The 22,258-nt window shown below is 40.4% G+C and overlaps 1 protein-coding gene across 1 annotated transcript in view; it reads left to right on the forward strand.

The window, feature by feature from the left end:
* LOC136862974 (MAM and LDL-receptor class A domain-containing protein 2) overlaps positions 1–22,258 on the forward strand; it is a 348,511-nt gene that overhangs the window by 206,419 nt on the left and 119,834 nt on the right. The window contains exons 6-7 of the mRNA XM_067139270.2: positions 8,828–9,008; positions 16,456–16,632. Of these exons, the coding sequence (XP_066995371.2) occupies positions 8,828–9,008; positions 16,456–16,632 (358 nt within the window). The remainder of the gene's footprint in view (positions 1–8,827; positions 9,009–16,455; positions 16,633–22,258) is intronic.

A 22,258-nucleotide genomic window follows, 5' to 3' on the forward strand; every position in this document is an offset into this window, starting at 1 on the left:
GATAGAATAGTGCTAATGGGCGATTTCAATGCGAGAGTTGGGAATAGAACTGAAGGATACGAAAGGGTGATTGGTAAACGTGGGGACGATATGGAAGCTAATGGAAATGGGAAGCGTTTGCTGGACTTCTGTGCTAGTATGGGTTTAGCTGTTACGAATACATTCTTCAAGCATAAGGCTATTCACCGCTACACATGGGAGGCTAGGGGCACCAGATCCATAATAGACTATATCTTAACAGACTTTGAATTCAGGAAATCTTTTAGGAATGTACGAGTTTTTCGGGGATTTTTCGATGATACAGACCATTATCTGATCTGTAGTGAACTAAGTATCTCTAGGCCTAGGGTAGAGAAAGTGAAATCTGTCTGCAAACGAATAAGGGTAGAAAATCTCCAGAACGAGGAAATTAGACAGAAGTACATGGATATGATTAGTGAGAAGTTTCGAACAGTAGACAGTAAGCAGGTTCACGATATAGAAAGTGAATGGGTGGCATACAGGGATGCTGTAGTAGAAACAGCAAGGGAATGCCTAGGAACAACTGTGTGTAAAGATGGGAAAAGGCGAACATCTTGGTGGAATGATGAAGTGAGAGCAGCCTGTAAACGTAAAAAGAAGGCTTATCAGAAATGGCTCCAAACAACGGCCGAGGCAGACAGGGATTTGTACGTAGATGAAAGAAACAGAGCGAAACAAATAGTTGTTGAATCCAAAAAGAAGTCATGGGAAGATTTTGGTAATAACCTGGAAAGGCTAGGCCAAGCAGCAGGGAAACCTTTCTGGACAGTAATAAAGAATCTTAGGAAGGGAGGCAAAAAGGAAATGAACAGTGTTTTGAGTAATTCAGGTGAACTCATAACAGATCCCAGGGAATCACTGGAGAGGTGGAGGGAATATTTTGAACACCTTCTCAATGTAAAAGGAAATCATCATGGTGGTGTTGCAAACAGTCAAGCTCATGGGGAGGAGGAAAATGATGTTGGTGAAATTATGCTTGCGGAAGTGGAAAGGATAGTAAATAAACTCCATTGTCATAAGGCCGCAGGAATAGATGAAATTAGACCTGAAATTGTGAGGTATAGTGGGAAGGTTGGGATGAAATGGCTTCATAGAGTAGTCAAATTAGCGTGGAGTGTTGGTAAGGTACCTTCAGATTGGACAAAAGCAGTAATTGCACCTATCTATAAGCAAGGGAACAGGAAGGATTGCAACGACTATCGAGGTATCTCATTGATTAGTATACCAGGCAAAGTATTCACATGCATCTTGGAAGGGAGGGTGCGATCAGTCGTTGAGAGGAAGTTGGATGAAAACCAGTGTGGTTTCAGACCACAGAGAGGCTGTCAGGATCAGATTTTCAGTATGCGGCAGGCAATTGAAAAATGCTACGAGAGGAATAGGCAGTTGTGTTTATGTTTCGTAGATCTATAGAAAGCATATGACAGGGTACCGAGGGAAAAGATGTTCGCTATACTAGGGGACTATGGAATTAAAGGTAGATTATTAAAATCAATCAAAGGCATTTATGTTGACAATTGGGCTTCAGTGAGAATTGATGGTAGAATGAGTTCTTGGTTCAGGGTACTTACAGTTGTTAGACAAGGCTGTAATCTTTCACCTTTGCTGTTTGTAGTTTACATGGATCATATGCTGAAAGGTATAAAATGGCAGGGAGGGATTCAGTTAGGTGGAAATGTAGTAAGCAGCCTGGCCTGTGCTGACGACTTGGTCTTAATGGCAGACTGTGCCGAAAGCCTGCAGTCTAACATCTTGGAACTTGAAAATAGGTGCAATGAGTATGGTATGAAAATTAGCCTCTCGAAGACTAAATTGATGTCAGCAGGTAAGAAATCCAACAGAATTGAATGTCAGATTGGTGATACAAAGCTAGAACAGGTCGATAATTTCAAGTATTTAGGTTGTGTGTTTTCCCAGGATGGTAATATAGTAAGTGAGATTGAATCAAGGTGTAGTAAAGCTAATGCAGTGAGCTCGCAGTTGCGATCAGCAGTATTCTGTAAGAAGGAAGTCAGCTCCCAGACGAAACTATCTTTACATCGGTCTGTTTTCAGACCAACTTTGCTTTATGGGAGCGAAAGCTGGGTGGACTCAGGATATCTTATTCATAAGTTAGAAGTAACGGACATGAAAGTAGCAAGAATGATTGCTGGTACAAACAGGTGGGAACAATGGCAGGAGGGAACTCGGAATGAGGAGATAAAGGCTAATTTAGGAATGAACTCGATGGATGAAGCTGTAGGCATAAACTGGCTTCGGTGGTGGGGTCATGTGAGGCGAATGGAGGAGGATAGGTTACCTAGGAGAATAATGGACTCTGTTATGGAGGGTAAGAGAAGTAGAGGGAGACCAAGACGACGATGGTTAGACTCTGTTTCTAACGATTTAAAGATAAGAGGTATAGAACTAAATGAGGCCACAACACTAGTTGCAAATCGAGGATTGTGGCGACGTTTAGTAAATTCTCAGAGGCTTGCAGACTGAACGTTGAAAGGCATAACAGTCTATAATGATAATGTATGTATGTATGTAAGTAATTCTGCACAGCCCTCAGAACCGCTCTTTCTTAAAGGTAAGAGAGCAGAGCAGAGCCATGTAGAAACGAACACATGCACACAACAGAAGCGTGAAGATATATATGTGAGGCCCTTGAGGGTCAATTGTTCTGTATTCCTTGTGTAACAGGGTGCAATAGGCCGTTTAAGAGGACAGTTCTGTAATCGGGCCACCAAAAAAAAATGTTAAAATTGTGAAATTATGTGAGTACGGGACGTTACAAGCCACACCTCCTGGAAGACGTGAACGTGTGACGTTGCCCTGCTTCTTTTCTCCACGCTCAGGGTTGGCCGAAATCTACATCCAAACGTTACCTTATGTCCTCTCCACCCGAAATTCTAATGATCGTGAGTATACAAAGAGGTGGCCTGACGAATAAGAACAGAGTTCAAACCGGTTTAATCAGAACTCAAGTACCGGTAACATTTTCAGTTGAGCACCACGGTAAGAAATTATTATTTGCGCTTACAGCATTAGAAATGATCAACGAGAAGAGATCAAATACGTAGTGTATACATTTCTCCATTCCACCGACCTAGATGCGGAGCTGCTGTTGGCATGTTGTGGCAGCAACTTGTTTTCCTATTCTCATGGTTCGAAATGTGGCTCAACGTTCGAATATTATTACTTAGGGCAAAAAGAACACCGTTCCAGTTCAACTATGCCTTCAGTCCGAGAAACCGTGCTTTCATTCTGGAGTGAAAAGGGTGCAGAGTTAAAAGGTATATGACCTAAAATATTCCCAACTACTAAAGTAAGATGGTGATGTACAGATAGCGGTCGTCGTCCGTATTTGTATACTGATAGTTTATTTTGTTTCATTCAGCCTTGGTGGAATATACAATCATGGGGCCAGTGGTAATTTGTAAAGGCAAATATTTTAAAACGATATAAAGGGAAAAGCAAGTGAAGATTTAAATTAAGTGCCTAGTAACGTGATTAGAAAAGAGTTAACTTTTCTACTGTCACTGAAACATCCGACAAGAGAAGATTTTCCGTGGATTAAAGAAAATCGTTATACTACCAAATGTGGTAAGTCTCCAAAGCTACCTAAAAGTATGGACGATGTCCTTGAGGCGATATTTTGACAGGTGTACTGTTATAATGAAATACAGAAGTCATTTCTCGATTAGGTTATGTAAAACGAGCAGCCTATCATGGAAAATAATTTAAGTGAAAAGTTACATGATTTTAATTTTGACCAAACTTTTTATCCAGGCCATCCTTGGTAAATTTATGTTGTCAGTCTTAAGCCTGTACAAAATGGGAAGGAAATGTTTGTTATTTTCTTTGTACTCATTGTGAATATTTTCTTTAAAATGGAGCCATACTTTCCAGTGTCGACTTAGTAAAATGTAACATAAAAGCTTTACAGATTGTCAAACACACAACAATTTCATTATAAATTATAACACTATAAACATACCCAATATTATACAAAGAATGACATGTTTCGTTCTACAAGAACATCCTCAGATTGAAATCACTTAAAACATACGTATATATATGTACAGTATTATTTACGTTGCGTAAACTTGTCAATGATAGAGGGTTAAGTTATAATATGAACAGGTATTGACAAATAATGAAATTACAAGGTACTATTAACATGAAAAACTTTACATTCCATTGCGAATGAACAATTCCAAATTGCTTGTGCCTGGTGCAAACGAACGATTTCACATTGTATGTGATCTACTAGAGTAAGAAATTAAGGTTGGTCAAGTACCCTGTGCTCAATTCGTGTGCACCAGACTGAGGCCACTGACACAGGAACAAGCTATTGCAAGGACTTTCAATCCGTGGCACGCTTACCAATGGTGGTACACCTAAGATGGCACGCCAGATAATTCATAGAAGAAATTTTAAAATGTGGTCTGATTTCAAAAGCACATCCGATCTAAAAAAATGGTGGTATCTTACGATGAAAATGTTGATGACAGTATGCGTGTATAACAAACTGATATGAACTAATGGGAGATTAATAGTTTCTGATTTAATAACTCATATTATTGAATCACTTGTAGAGATATATTTTTCAGTGCCCTTTGTCCTCACCCCGAGCTCAATGAATCTTTAACTTGAAACACTGCAAATTCTAACCCTTTGAATATAGTAGGATCACTAAAAGTCAAAATGAGAATCTGTGTTTTTACACGGAAAATGCCTGTACTAGTTTCCGGAGATTTATCTTGTCCATTCATTTTAGGTGCAAATCTTATTGCTAAAACTGGTATGATTTTGGTTCTGCAGTTCAATGAATTCCATTTTAAATTTTCCATAATAATCTAGATTTAAGAGGAGGTAATTTACAAACAGTTGTCATGGAATTATACCTATCCTCATGTATCAATTTGATGCTACTTCCTGTTCTACCAAAGCACATACATGTTCATTATTTATCTTTAAGCATATGTACGGTTTCTTACAAGGGGGAATTGCGGAAATGCCACAAGATTGTAGAAAATTTACATAAGGTTCAGAGTGAGACATAACACCAGCTTCAGAATTAGACGAAGCATCCTTTAACATACAATTACAAATCCTGAATACGATCCGTGTAATGCTGTAATTGACGTTTAACCCGCATTAATTGATTTTCAGAGGGCTCAGAAGAATGAAAAAAACAAAATCATAGCACTAAAGTCAGGCAATTTATCCTTATTCACGGATAAAGACTCACCCAATTCATTTCTGTTAGCTCAGAAACAGTCACCGGTAGGTTAAGAGAAGAAGCTAATCAACTCATATCGTCCCTAACAGTTCCTGTGGGATTTACGGTACGAATCCGGAGTTCGTAGCGTAATTCCTCTTTTCTCAAATGAGAAGGAGTAGGAATGGCTCGAGACATCATGAAAGGAAAGAACAAGAAATAAAAGATTAGAATGTCTTAAAGTGCATATAAAATCTTACGCAATTTTAAGGTTAGTTTCGGTCAATTACATCTACTAATCCCTCGTTCGCCGGGCTGAGTGGCTCAGACGGTTGAGGCGCTGGCCTTCTGACCCCAACTTGGCAGGTTCGATCCTGGCTCAGTCCGGTGGTATTTGAAAGTGCTTAAATACTTCAGCCTCGTGTCGGTAGATTTACTGGCACGTGAAAGAACTCTTGCGGGACTAAATTCCGGCACCTCGGCGCCTCCAAAAACCGTAAAAGTAGTTAGTGGGACGTTAAGCCAATAACATTATTGTTAATCCTTCGTTCACAAAATCACTCTCCGGGCTACCAATGTAATCGTAACTGGCTTGATTACACAAATAAAAATATTAATACCGTAATTAAATTTTAAACACAGTAAAAGAAAACTTAAGGTCCAACAAAACATCGCAGCACAAAACGTACACATACAGGTTAGGAAACATGACAACTACAGAATGGATGTCGAAAGCTGCGTGGAACCCTGAAAGGTTATGGAAGGTAGTCTTTTGTGAAGAAGGAAAACTTAGAGGATAATTGCCCTTGGATTACACACATTTAATTTAAAAGGAAACAAATCAAGAATTTAAAATAAAAGGAACAAATCAAGAACTCAAAATAGAAAGATGTTTACAAAGGTAAATTTAAGTGTTAACCGCGTCTGTAGACATGCGCAATGCACTAAAAGAAATTTAATCACAGATTTTGAATCCATAGAAAGACTATTCAACGATACACGATGATTAAAATTAGGGGTAATCCTAATCAACCCAAATGTATAAATAAAACCAAACACAGAAGTACAGAAAACTTGCATCACTACCTAAACACTTCAGGTAATGTGCATAGAGTTTCAGTACTTATGTAAGGGGACACAGAACTACGGGAGGCGAACCCGTACATTACAAGTTACAAAGTTAAGTATTGCCTCCGAAACAAAATGTACAAGATCTTAACTGAAAGCGAAGTCATTTCGACAAATTTAGCCATGAACGTGAAACTCGAGGATATACTGCGTAAAAAAACGAAGAAATTATTACATTTAAATGAAGTTGAAAACCGAAATAAACGTAGAAACAGTGCTAGGTTTTCCCACGAGGGGACAGAAGGAGTTTCACGACCGCTCGCTACGATGGTCAGATGATCAAAGACCCAGATCGTACCTCGCTCCCACCGAAGGAGTGGGGTAAGGTCCAGAAAGAGGAAATGGTGCAACCACCAAAGAGAACCAATGACAATTTAGAATTTATCTTCAACTTTCTCCAATTCTCCAATCAAAAAATCGCTTCGTTCTTGTTGACACGGTGATAAATTTCGAGAAAGATCTTCGTTTACTCGACAGGAAACGCGCTTCCGGAACTGCACGTTTAGGTACGCGCCCTTTCACAAATATTGACAATAAACTATTATTAAAATCCACAGATAAATGCTCATTTTAATACAATCTATAAAAGGAGAATTTCTAAAACTGAATTTAAAATGATCTGAATAGGCACAGGTTTATGAAATCAAAACAATTCTTCCATGTCCAAACAAAATAAAATCTTATACAACAAAAAATATTTCTTTAAACAATATATTAAGATATTTCAATCCATTCCCACTGCTGTCTTTATACTGCCACACTATTGATGAAGCTTACAACCTGAATTTTCATTCTTGATTTTTTCACTAAAAGGGCTTTCAGCCTTGATGTAATTTCTTGTGTAGTACTTCGCGTTATTACGCTACGTGTTCCTCTGAAATGTTTTCAGTACTTATAAACATTAATGACCAACGAGCGAGCAATACCTGCTATGCTAAAATGCTCTTCTTGTTCATTATTTCCCTTAAGACTGGTCACGCCTCCCATCCACGTATGGATATGCAATCCATCAAAACAATTTTCGCTGTGTTCATTTTTCTATGCGTAGTGTACCGTGCTGTAGGAATGTATGTTTGCGCGACGTATTTAGGCACTCCTAGAGTAGTGTTCATTTTCCTTTACACATTGGCATAGGAAAATGAACACAACGAAGTTTCCGAAGGACTGCAAATCCGTACGTACGCTGAAAGGCGTGGCCAGTCTTAAGGGAAATAACAGATAGGAAGTGCATTGTCAGCTACGCGGTTTTGCTCCACAGCGATAATATACTACACAGTTAGTGGATGATGAAGGTAAAAGTTTGCGTTCACATCTGAACGGAAAGGCTCGCATGCATTGATAGTATGGTCCGACTCGTTGGCTGAACGGTCAGCGTACTGGCCTTCGGTTCAGAGGGTCCCGGGTTCGATTCCCGGCCGGGTCGGGGATTTTAACCTTAATTGGTTAATTTCAATGGCACGGGGACTGGGTGTATGTGTTTTCTTCATCATCATTTCATCCTCATCACGACGCGTAGGTCGCCTACGGGAGTCAAATAGAAAGACCTGCACCTGGCGAGCCGAACCCGTCCTGGGATATTCCGGCACTAAAAGCCGTACGACACTTCTTTGATAGTATGGACTGAATGTAATGGATTTCTACCATCGTCCACTTATATAAGTGGCCAACAAATATCCGCTATATTTCTCCAGAGCAGTTTCGTTAGCTTTCATTGACATTAAATCCTCGACGAAACAATCGCATTTCTGGGACGAAGACATGGTAGGCTGTAACGAAAGTAAACAACTTTTCTGTTTCTCACTACATGAAGCAGAATAGGGCAATCAATGAGACCATAAGCTACCGTACGTACAATAACTGTACCACAGGCAGACATTCTTTCGCTGGTACAACGCCATCTCGGCAAATGCAGGAGGTCAGCTTTGCGAAATGTGTGGTTAGGGTCGCGGAGCTGTGAATTTGCATTAGAGAGATAGTGGATTCGAACCCCACTGTCGGCAGCCCTGATGATGGTTTTCCGTGGTTTCCCATCTTCACACCAGGAAAATTCCGGGGCTATACCTTAATTAAGGCCACAGCCGCTTCCTTCCCACTCCTAGCCCCATCTGTGGTGGTGCGACGTAAAGCAACTGCTTGGTGAAACTTGACACATCCCTTTGCAGGAGCTGTTGTAGCATTCCACGTACGTTCATTTTATAAATATACCTGTTCGAATTTGGTGGTGATTCATCGGGCAGGGTTCAGGCATGTCTTTTCCTCTTGTAGTTACAATGATTCTGGTATCCATTACTTACAGTTTATTATTATCACAGTTAGTTTCCTAATCGTAATCTCTTATTATGAAGTGTTGTTTCCACGAACACATACGCTTGGGCATGAGAATAAATACGCCGCCAGATTATGAAAAGAATACCGACCTAAAGACTCTGTTTAGTGTGCACCTTACAGGACTGTTTCCTGGTTTTCCAGATACGCGCTACAGGGGTTGAGCGCCGCAGAGTTGCGCGTGTTGTTGAGGGACACTGAAGAGAGCGGTAGTGGTGATGTAGCACGTGCGTCAGAACAGGATCATGTGCTGTGGCAAGCGCAGTACCGAGCTCGAGACTGGCTGGAAGCTCGTCTGCTCTACACATGTCACAGCCCACACAAGGTGAGATTATTAATTAATAAATTAATTAATTAATTAATTAAATTTTATTTATTTATTTATTTATTTATTTATTTATTTATTTATTTATTTATTTATAATACTGTACTATAATATCAGAGAATTACAAGGAGGAAATCTATTCCATGCTGATACTTAATATAAGGACTAACATTGCTGTAAGATGGACGTAAGATGGCTGCCATCCAGTGAAATAAGATTTATTCTTTTCTCGGATTCTAGAATGGATTTTAAAGTGATACTTTGTTCTTTTCTGATGCATGAACAAGTAAGGTGTAATAAAAATTAGTTATTCATTCAAAGTCAATAATTGCTCTTGACTGTATCGACATAATTGATGACCCCGACGTGATGCAGAACGGCAAGGGAAAAGAAATGCAACAGAAAAGTGAAGTTGAAGCTGCCGCAGTTGTGGACTGATAAACCAGAGATTTGGTTTTGGCAAGCCGAAGCTCAGTTTAAGATCGCCGTAATAACTACTGAATCATCAAGATTTAATTTTCTCACTCAGCTGGAGCCAAGTTTCGTTGAAAACATCTGGGGTTTAGCAACAAGTAAGGACTCAAATAAATACACCGTAGCCTTGGAACGATTGCTAACCATCTTTAAGGAGAGTGAAGAGAGACAGATAAAGAAGCTAATAACTAAAATACAGTTAGGTGACATGAAACCGTGTCAATTTCTCAGAAAAATGAAAGGACTAGCTGGTACCAGCATTTCAGAAAATGGTTTAAAAATATTGTGTTTAGATAAGCTTCCAGTAAACATACGTTTGGTTTGGCGCCTGTGGAAATACGTCTCTAACCCACACACTCACAATACCTTCGTTAACATCCGCCGCCACGCGAGGTTTATGGTCAGAAGAGACTACAAGACACACGTACACACAATCACTGATAACGTCCGTAGCAATCCCAAGCGTTACTAGGGTCTCATCAACACACGGAGAACGGAGTGGATTCCTGTCAGTGTGACGCACAACGATGCAACAGCAGACGGTGCCGATCGCAATAAACTGTTCAACATGTATTTCTTCTCCAACATCTCCCCTCCCTCACAAAAACAACCGCACATCATCCTTATGGTTAAAAGTCACCTCCGATGTACCACAAGGCAGTGCTCTTGGCCCCTTGCTGTTTTCCTTGTTTATGGACGATCTGCCGTCCAACCTCAACGAAACAGCAAATATCCTACATTTTTCTCATGACTGTAAGATATTTAGGGAGATCAGGAATATAGCAGATGCAGCTTTTCTACAGTCCTCACTTAACGTTCTCTCGAACTGGTGCCGTACTTGGAAACTTATCCCCAATCCTCAAATGTGTTGTTACATGACCATAACACCACGTAAATCTCCTCTACTGACATCAGATTACCTACTCGACAAGCCCATTGCCACAGTCATGCAACAGCGTGACTGAGGTGTAATATTCGATACAAAATTACAATTTAAGTACCACATAAAATCATATACAACCAAGGTTATGAAATTACTAGGCATTCTCTACCGCTTCACAGAAATTTCTGATCCTACAGCTTATCGTCACCTCTTACTCATGATCATTCAACCTCTCTTGAACTACTGCTTTCTGATTTGGACAACAGACTCCCTCTCCAATATTAACCAGTTAGACAGATCAGTGCCCTTCTTTGCTGCAATTATTAGGAGCAGAAACCCCAAGCTCAGAAATTTGTTTAGGCAGCGGGTATTAAATGCACTTAATATGTCACCGCTGCACATCAGGCGACAGGTAGCTGACCTGAGTTTCCTCCACGGGATCTTAAATGCGCATTACCGTTCGGAACATCTTGTCTCACTCTTCTCTTTCCGAGTTCCTTCCCGCTCCACCAGAATCAAAGATTTCCCTCATTCCCCAAAGTCAGCACTCAATACTTTAACGATCTTTCCTAATCAGCCTCCCAACTCTCTTTAACACTATTAATAGGAGACAAGAGCTTGATATAGCATCAAATAAAAGTAAATTCGAGAGGGGTGTAAACTGTATCTTAAGTACAAGTTGATGGAAGTGGTTATACCGACATCTTGAGCCACGACGACTTTACTATGAACATGGACATTCTCATGGTTTTCGATTTGGACACGTGTTAGGCTGTGTACCTGATCTTGTTATATTTTGTTATGCTTGTTAAATTTTATCATGAATGTTAATTAGTTTGCTGACAGTACAAGTGATTTTTTTTTTCAATTTTGCTGTATCTTGTGCTTCGTTGATAAATAAATAAATAAATGAGGATTTGGAAAAGGTAGCAGAGATGGCAGATCGAATTTGTGAGACGAAGTATGTTGAAGAAATCCAGACACCTAAAGTTCAATAGCCAAACATATCAAGCGCACCTATGCCCTCAGCGCACCTATCCTGACCAGGATTGAAGAATTATAACGAGATCTGCAACGTACAAGACGATCCCGTAGTAGAACCAGATACTACCGCCCAAGATCTCGCAGTCAGAGTAGGGGTAAGCCGAAATTTGATAAAGATGGTAAATATTGCTACTACCACTTCAGATTTGGGACCAACTATAGGCCACAGAAGTGCACCCCACATTGCCAGTGGAAAGATGAGGGCAACGTCAGCCGGCAGAATTAGCAGCGGCTTCACATTCTGCCGTCATGACTCAGGTAGGCCGGAATTTTAGATTGTTTATTCAAGATCGATCTTCTGACCAACAATTTCTAATAGATAGCGGAGGAGCAGATATTTCTGTCTTACCAGCTAATAGTAGTTATAAAAATGTATCATCCGATCTTAAACTTTGTCCTGCTAATGGGACAGAGATACCAACTTTTGGCACCAAAATAATTTACGTTGATCTCGGCTTTAAAAAGAACATTTGAATGGCCACTTGAATAGAAAAAATAACTAAAGTTATATTGGGATACGATTTTTTACATCAGTTTGACCTATCGACATTAAAAATGGAAGAATAATTGATGGTAAACCAAAACTCAGTGTCACGGCTGAGATAGCTGCTATATCCAACTTTGATACGGTCAGTACTCTGCAAGAGGGTCCAGCATTTTATGACTTATTGCAGAAATAGTCTGAATAACCAAACCAATAATAACTCCTAACGATATAAAACATAATGTGAAGCACTTTATCACTACTACCAATTGGCCACCTGTATTTTCCAAGCCTAGGCGTCTTGATCCTGAAAAGTTAGCTACTGCAAAATGGAAATTCCAATTCATGTTGGATCACAATATAATTCAGCCTTCAAGGTCACAATGGTCAAGCCCAGTGCATTTAGTTACAAAGAAGAATGGAACGTGACGTGTGTGTGGTGACTATCGTAGACTTAATGAGCGAACCATACCCGGCCGTTATCCCACACCTCGCATTGATGACTTCAACTACATCTCACAAAGCAAAACAGTTTACTTGAAATTAGACATGCTCCAAGCTTTTTTTACATATTCTATTAGCAGAAGAAGATAAAGAAAAATCAGCGATAAGTACACCATTTGGCCTTTTTGAATTTCATTTTATGCCTAATGGATTCAAGAATGCCCCATCAACTTTTCAAAGATTTGTTCATGTTATTTTACAAGGACTTCATTTTTGTTTTGTTTACATTGATGACATCTGATAGCCTCAGAATCTCTAGAGCAACATACTAAGCATTTGAACTTGGTGTTTCAAAGATTGAATGATAATGGCCTTAAAATTAATTTAAGTAAATCAGTGTTAGGAGTATAAGAAAATCAATCCCAGGGCTATCTGATTACACCAATAGCCATACAACCACAGCCAGAAAGAGTTGAAATAATCCAAAATTGCAAGCTTCCTCAAGCGGTTCGTGAACTTAGGAAATCTCTGGGAAATATGAAATTCGACGGAAGACGTATCAAGAAAGCAGCCAACAGTCAAGTACTTTTCAATGAATTCCTTAAAGAATCAAAGAAGATTGACAATAGGAAGATAGATTCGTCAGAAGAAGCTATTTTGTAGTTCCATAGGAGGTACATCCAGGGAAACGGGGTGGTATACGGAGCGGTAATAAGGGTACAGGGATCTGGAAGTCAAGTAGGGTTGACATAAACATGTTAGCGCTGAACTGTAGAAGTATTGTAAATAAATTAATAGAATTAAGTAATTTAATAGATATATATTTAATAGATATATACTTACCAGTTATTGTAATAGGAGTTGAATCATGACTAAGAAGTGATATAATGGGTGCAGAAATTTTCTCATCACGCAACTGGAGTATTTATCGTACAGGAGGGGGAGTATTCATTCTGGAGAAAGAAGAGTTTGTAAGCTAAGAAAAAGTTTAAGATGACAAACATGAAATTCTAAGTGTAAGGCTCATCTCTGAAGATGGTAGGCAACTTTATGTCTTTGGAATGTGCAGACCGGGAAAGGGTAGCGCTGATGCTGATTCGGAATGATTTGATAAGATAATCAGCCCCGGGTTCGATTTCCGGTACCTCCAGAAAATTTAAGAATGCCAGGAGGGCTGGTATGTGGTTAAAATGGTGCATGCATCTTACTTCCATTGGGGGTGTGCCTGAAACGAGCCGCACCACCTCGGGATGAGGACACGAGTTTAATTGTAGCATGACTGGCGTATTTTTAGCGAACGGCATGGAATGTCCGGAGACGTTTGCCCACATAGTGTACTTCCAAACTGCTGGAAAATATTTTTAGAATATAGAATTAAGAAAATGAAATCCTTATAACTTGGTTTTACTTCTGATCATTCCCCGGTGAAAGAGCAGTCGACCAATAGAGCGAAATGGTCATTCATTGGTGTTCACGCAAACAGGAAGTTTCAAAAAATTTGCCACCATATATCTTGTATCTGCTGTTGTATTTCAGGGTGCTAAATCAAGCATTTCAAGTCTCCATTCCTCGGTCATAAACTGAGGAAAACTGTCTTTTTTTAGATCGTTAATTTCAATTATTACATTTTAATGTGCAGGGCTGAGTGGCTCACACGGTTGAGGCGCTGGCCTTCTGACTACAACTCGGCAGGTTCGATCCTGGATCAGTCCGGTGCGTATGCCTCGTGTCGGTAGATTTACTGGCACGTAAAAGAACTCCTGCGGGGCTAAATTCCGGCACTTAGGCGTCTCCGAAAACCGTAAAAGTAGTTAGTGGGACGTAAAGAAAAATAACATTATTATTGGATTTTAATGTGTAATCCTATGGTTCTTACCACTGGGGGCAAAAGCGGCCGGACGTAGAACTAACCACTCTACCCCATTAAGTGCCGAGGTTACGGATAGTGGAAGCCTTTACCTTCCACCCCTCCAAGGGCCTTCATGGCCTGTACGAAGATGAATTTGCTTTGCTATGGTTCTTACATGGTCATTTACTGGAGAACTTGACCTATAACTTTTAGAATGGAAATTACTGAAAATAGGAAATAATTTCAATAATTTTTAATGCTATTTGCTGTACGTCCCAGTAACCACATTTACGGTTTTCGGAGACGCTGAGGTGCCTAAATTTACTCCCGCACGAGTTATTTGCGTGCCAGAAAATCTACCGACACGAAGCTGACATCTTTGAGCACTGGAATTAGCCAGGATCGAACCTGCCAAATTGTGGTCAGAAGGCCTGCGCTTCAACCGTCTGAGCCACTCAATCCGGCGGAAATAATTTCAGGCGGGTTTTATTGTATTAAATTTAGTGCAATGAAAGAAGAAAAGAAAGGAATATTTTAGCTTTGAACGACTACGAAAACCCTCGCGTTAATTTCTTTAATTATATTTTCACTCTCATATTATTTGTTTAAGAAATTTTCGGAACTATTTTTTAAAAATATAAGATAATACCCAACTCGTATAATCTTGGAAACCACACATTAGGAATGGGGTATTATTTATTGTAATCTTTCTTATGATTTGATACATGCACTTTTTACAAGTTTAATTTCATATAGCATAATTCAAAAGCACCCAGTAGAATGACAAATAAAGAATAGTGTCAGGAAACCATCATCAACGAGGATTTAACACCTATGAGTGAACAGAGAAGGAATGTTAGAAGCAGTAATTGTAAAGAAATTATACTTCTTGAACATGCTATAAAGGTCTAAGCTTATTAAAATAGTATTCACCAAGCGAGGCGAGGAGTCGCGTAACTTTAACCTCCCAATCGAGAGATGGTGGGTTCGAACCTCCCGCCGCCGGCAACACTAAAATGCTTTTCCGTCTTTTCCCATTTGCACACCTGGAAAATGTTGGGGTTTACGTTAATTAACGTCACGGTTGCATCGTTCCTAGTCCGAGAACTTCCCTCTCCTATTGTCGCCGAAAATGTTCCTGTGTTCGTGCGCCGTTAAACCGCTAGTAAAGAAAATAGTACTGAGCGAGCGGCTGCGGGGTTTGGGTCACGTAGTTGTCAGCTTGTATTCCGGAGATAGTGGGTTCGGACCGACTGTTGGCAGCCCTGAAGATGGTTTTGCGTTGTTTCCCATTTTAGCTGTAGCTTAATCAAGGCCACGGCCGCTTCCTGTCCCATCGTCGCCGTAAGACTTATCTGTGTCGGTGCCACGTAATACAAATGGTAAGAAAAGAATAAAATAGTTGTTCATCTACGCCAGCCAGTTTCATACAGGCCGTGAAGGCCTTTGGAGGAGTGGAAGGTAAAGTCTTCCGCTGTTCGTAACCACGACAGTAAGTGGGGTACGGTGGTTGCAGCCGCCTTTGCCCCAGGAATAAATATGGTACCCTCATGAGGTGTAGGCTGAGTGAAACACATAGTCATGTGCCTGTACAGAAGTGGAAATGTCGTTTCTAAAATATTTATTTTAGAATTCTTGACGGAGAATCGAACCCATGTCAATGCAAGTGAACAGAGGGCGCCTTTACGCCTCGCCTAGGCAGTCCCTGTGTTGATACACTGTGTACTGTACGCGGAAATATTTGAACTAAGCACCGAGTTGCTACGCGGTTTGGGTCACCTAGCTGTCAGCTCCCATTCAAGTGATAGTGGCTTCGAACCCCTTTGTCGGCAGCCCTTAAAATACCTTTCCGTGATTTCCCATTTCCACACAAAGCAAATGTACATTAATTAAGCCGTCGGTCACTTCCTTCCCAGTCCTAGCCCTTTCCTATCCATGCTGTCATAAGACAACATAAGTCGGTGCGACGTGAAGCAAATATTTAAAAAATTGAACTAAGTATAGAGGTTGCATTGACTTGACAGGGATGTACTGTCCATTAATACCCACGTGGAGGATATGTTTGTTAGTGAGGAATATACCAGCTGGAGAATGCACACTGGCACCTTGAAGCGTTAAGAGGTTGCTGTTACTTATCACAAAATACTGAAAATTAATATTGAATATCTTTAGACCGTATCCATTTTGTGAATTCAGTTTTATATTACTAATATTTTAATGTTTAACTGAAGGATATTTTTTCACTGTCACCAAGTTATTTTCACTTCAGCTTCTATTGGAGGGAGTACCGGTGGAGGCCAGCAATCCTGTCCGCTCCTATCGTGGCTTCCTAGCCGTGGATGGGATACAGCTACGGCCAGGAAGTTATTGCCAAGGATTCTGTACGTTCGCTGCAGGATTTTGTGACTGGAACAATGAACCTGGGGACGACTTTGACTGGTCTCTGGTAAGTTCTTCACTGGCAGTTTCAGGATAAATACTGTATATGTAATCATTTTCAATACTATACCACAAATCAAAATCAACTGTAGCGTCCCCAGCCTTAACAGACTTCCAAGTATACCACGATTACTTCCTATGTAAGTGGAAATTATGTTGCAATATACGTAATTTATTTATTGAACATTGAACATTACAGGCTGTTCACCCCGATGCATGTTCACAGTGTTAGAATACAGGAAACTGAAAGAACCATAAATAAACTAAACTAAACAATTATAAGCAGTTCTATAAGCACCCCAACTAGTCTACTGAGCTGTCCCCTACATGGGCGGATGACCAGTCCACATGTAAGGGTCAACCCTGCAATCCTGTCAACTAACTTGGTGGTCCCTCACACGAGCGGTATACCAGTCTCCATGTAAGGCACCACCCTAGACTAATTCTACTATGTTGCCTCTACTAATAACAAAAGGGACCAATAAAATAAACAAAAATAAAAAACAGTATAAGAATAACTATACCAACTAAATCTACTGACGGCCTCTTAATTGGGCGGATGACCATACCACATGAAAGTGCCAACCCTATAACCCTAAAATCTAATCTAAAGTAAAACAAGAGCCAAAATTAAGCATCTACCCCTACATCACCCCTGGTGAGAAGAAGCCGCACTGCTGATGATGACACGACCGGCCCTATTCAGTAGGCCCTCATAAGGACCCCCACAACTACCAGATGACCGTGTGTCCCTCTCACCATTCCATTGCGGCCTGCCCCGTAAAGCTGAAGCCGCTCTCTTTCTGACCAACTAAAACTCTACTCTTACAACATACTTAGTGGCCCCCCGCACGAGCGGGATACCAGTCTCCATGCAGGGTACCACGCCCAGTCTAACTCTACTAAGTTGGCACTTACATCTTTCGGGTGGGCCCGTCCCACCCCTTTTTAACGGTTATATCCTGAATCCCCTTTCCCCTCATTCCTAATTCTATCTTAGTACTTATAATTATTAACTAATACTATTCTTCCTACTATCTCCTACTCAATACGATTCCTGGTTTACATCTAATCCAATATACATAGGAATGTATATTAAGAATAAAACCTAACTGCACTCTATGGGGGTACATATATTCCCTCATCATTAGTGTCATCAACACTTGTCCATGATCCATTTTGTTGCACACACATGGCAGCTCGTTGAGTCATATACTAACTACTTCTAACTCTAAGACTCCTAAACCCTAAGAGCAGCACTGACCAGATCCTTGTTCTATTTTACTCACACATAATTTTTTTGCCGCACATAAGTATTTATTTAAATTACCAGCTCTTAACCATTCTTTCACTACCCAATTCATAATTTTATGATCATCCCCCTGCTTAAATATGGTTTGCTCTTCTTGATTCAACAGTTTATTTCTCACTTTATCTAGAGCCACACATTCTTTCACCAAGTGCAGATCATTTGCCACTTTTTCACATAATATACACCGTGACTTGTCCGCTCTTCTTATCCATCCCCTATTTTTATGCAACCCCAATAACCACCATACTATTCCTCTTCTCTCTGCTCTGTTTACGTTGGTAATGCTTATTCTTGTTATTTCGGCGATTTCATAATACAGCCTAAGGGAACACTTCTCCCTACCTTCCTCTATCAAGCGCTGTATTTGGATGTCTTTGACTCTCTCTACTATCTCACTCAGTCTACAGCTCTCTTTCCCGTGCCAGACTGTCTTCCAGATATACCCCATACCAATCCTATTCAGATACTCTTTAACTCTCGTCAACCAACACCCCTTATACATATGTTTCAACTGTTGGATATATGCTGCTTGTAGGACTGCACCCCCTTCTCCTAGTTTACGTCTCATCCAATATTTTAGTACTCTTTTCACACAATCAGCTTCAATACATTCCCCACACATAAGTAGTGCCCCGGCATTAGCCGTGCATTGTGGTAATTGCATTATTATTTTACTGAACCTGGATATAATCTCTTTCAACATGTCTTTTTTGTCCTCTAAACCCCATAGCTCCGCCCCGTACAGAGCTCTGCCTAGCACCAGCATTTTCAAAACCATTCTCTGCAGACTGTAATTAACACCAGGGAATTTTGACTCTAGGATGTTGACCAGCGAAAGTGCTGCGGTTCCTTTCCACTTCTCTGACCTCACTTAGTCGTTCCAGTCTCCTTTCCTGTTTAAAATTACCCCCAGATATTCTAGTTTGCTTACCTCTTCAATCTTCTCTCCCTGTACCGCCCATATCCTTTCATTCTTCCTTCTCTTAGTTTTACTTACTACCAACACCTTCGACTTACTTCCATTGATTTTCAGGGACCATTTCCTTGCAAACTCAACCATATTGAAGCTTTTCTGTAAGCCTCCCCCTGTCAGGGCTAGTAGGATCACATCATCTGCAAATATTAAGCCTAGTACCTCAAGCCCATTTACCGCTGGCACCGCCCAGCTATCTCTACCGTGGCCGTTGAGGATGTCATTAACGAACAGGAGAAATAATATGGGCGATAATTTACAGCCCTGTTTCAGACCTACCTTACACTCTATTAGTTTGCTCAACCGATTGTCCTCCAATCTAACCCTACAATATACCTTCCTATATATAGCTTCAATCGCTAAGATCATTTTCCTAGATACCCCTATGTTCCCTAATTTTTGCAATAAAGCTCTTCTACTAACCGTATTAAATGCTTTCTCAAAGTCTATTGCAGCTATGTACACTTTCCCCCCTTTTCTATCCAGATATTTTTCTATGATCATCTTGACAGTCATTATGCTATCTGTTGTTCTGCGCCGTCTTCTAAACCCCTCTTGGTAGATTGACAATATCGACTGACTCTTCGCCCAGTCGCGCTTAGCCTATTCGCTAGTATCCCTATGTACACCTTACTCAACGAGTCTAGCAGTGTTATTCCTCTATAATTCTTTGGTATATTTCTGTGTCCTTTCTTTTTGTAAATAGGACATGCTACACCAACTTCCCATTCTTTTGGGTAATTCCCTCCTTCGAAGATCTTGTTAAAAAATTTAACTATACCATCTACTATCTGAACGTGCTTACATATTTCCTTCCAAAAAACGTTATTTATTCCATTACATTCTCCTGCTGATTTACTCTTAAGATTACTCAGTACTGAGCCACACCCTCCCCATCTATCACTACATAAATCAGCGATCCAAGCAATACCTTAGTGAAATATTCATGGGGAACAATATTTGAGGCCCGGATCGTGTCGACTGGGCAAGGCACATACATAACCCTGAGCTGAAAACCCCCCCTTGTAATCAGGGAACAAGGGCAAGACTACATCTATTTGAAATAAAAGAAGAAATGGTTTAAACCAGGGGATTTATTAAATAAATATAAGAGAAAAAGATTAAACCAAGAAAAGAAAATCACACGAAATAAATAGGGGAATTAATCGAAATACTGATGGACATACCTTGTTCTTTTTCACATAGTTGAAATATGGCGTGAAAACTCACTAATACTCATCAAAAATATTGATACGCAATTTAAAATGCACACTGCTCCTCGACACATCGCTATTACAATACCAGCAGCTTCCTTTCATCATAAACTATTCAACCAGGTCGCCCGTTTTACCAAGATTCAAATATCCAAGGCACTGCATCCTAATCACATCAGGCAACCGACAATGCGAAACGTTCGCACAACAATAAGCAGTGCCGGAGAACAAAAGGCAGATAAGAATAACGACAGATGAGACTGAGCACAGCCTCCATGGACCAATCAAAGCCAAGACAAGACCCAAAGAACACAATAGGTACACCCATGCGCAAATATGAAACCAACATGGCGGGTACTCAAGCTGAGCATCAGCCATGAATAATAAATAAATATAACTCTGCGCTGAAAACCAAACAAGGCGCAGAATTTGAAAGACAAATACAACAGGTCAATCGGCATACCAACCTTTCCTCTCCCACACATTCGAACTCACATGCATACCACATTCACTCACACACAATGAGGGTATCGGGAAAATAAAACACGAACGGCCGTTCAGATTTCGTAGTCAAATACAAACCATAAATTATGACTCCACGGTCATTATCAGTGGGTCTCACGTACTCAAATGTTTTTGTGCGGCGTGCAATTACACATAAGGTCAGAATTGGACATTACTTTATTCACATCACTGGCATGTTGCGCCTTGTACAACCTGCATTGGTATCCCCTGCGGTCGAGACAAGGGGCACATCATGAGGATCACGCAGTATTAAAGCACGCAGTGCACCAAATCATAACCACAGAGACCCTTTTTCAATCATAACAACAAGACCACAAATACATTCATTCAAAGCACATCGTATGACGGAGCGGAAAGATGTATGCCATCGACCGTAACATACGGGAATAAATCGTCACCAAATTTAAATACAAACCAAATATCACGTACCTGTGATTATCAATGGTAAAATCGAATAGCAGTTAGCGTGAAAGGTCCAGGCTTGAACACATTAAATGAATATTTAAAACATAAAAAGGCCACACCAAACATAGCAGCAGCCATTGTTAGTATCTGCCCCACATAGAACAGCAGAAGAGCTCCACAGAGTAAAAATTATCGCTCAGAAAAACGAACGACCTCACAGATAAAAACATAGCGTGTGCTGCTCCCTACTGGACGTCATTAGACTGACACACAAAACTGAAGGAAGCTATTTACATAATTAAATGTCAAATCGTGGAACATGCGATAAGCATGGTTCAAATATCCAGCGGCACCGCCTTTTAAAATGCTCCGAAACTCGTTGATCAGACGAGTGGACGCATTTTAAAAGAGGTCCATAACTTAAAGCTACGAGCGCGCGCCCACTTAACCTAGGTACTTATGAACTACTTATATCTACAATTATTTACGGACACATGAAATTTACAAGAACAGTCACCACATTATACATTTTTAAATGAGAAAGTCCGCCTCATGGGAGGTCTGTATTAGCTTGTCACGTGCAACGCTGATTTACATCAGTCCATTATTACACTGTTTCATTCGCGCACTCAGGTTGAAATCTAGGCATTCAAAAGTCAAGGCGGTTGGGTATAATATTTCCATGCACTCAGGGATCTGGATGTGAATTCAGTTCAACTCCAGCAATTCGAACCACTTCCCTTTTTTTCTATTTCCTTTCTTTCCTTTCTTTCATTTCCGTTCTCATTCATGAAACACGATTTTTACCTGAAAGAAAAGGCATGTTAGAAAACTGGGAATTCATTAAGGACAAGGTTAATATACACCACTACAGATACGTAAGATATGGAAATATACGAGGTTTACTGGCTTCTTTGACGGTAAGCCTTTACCATCGAGACGTGAGCCTTGCTCACCTTCTTACTTACTACATCTTCCAGTTCTACTGTCACAGGTCCTAGGAATCTGGTTACCTTTTTAGGCTGAGACCATTTATAACATAATTTGGCCGTGACTTGATTTGCCGTTGAGCTCAATGGAAAAACTTTCACTACGACCAAGTCTCCAACTTCAAGCTTTACTCTCTTTCTGTTCCGATTGTACCTCTCAGCCACACGGTCTCGAGCCCTGGTTAACTGTGTCACTGCTTCCTTCCATTTGGCCT

This window comes from Anabrus simplex, chromosome 2 (genome assembly GCF_040414725.1).
Source record: "Anabrus simplex isolate iqAnaSimp1 chromosome 2, ASM4041472v1, whole genome shotgun sequence".
Taxonomy (NCBI): domain Eukaryota; kingdom Metazoa; phylum Arthropoda; class Insecta; order Orthoptera; family Tettigoniidae; genus Anabrus; species Anabrus simplex.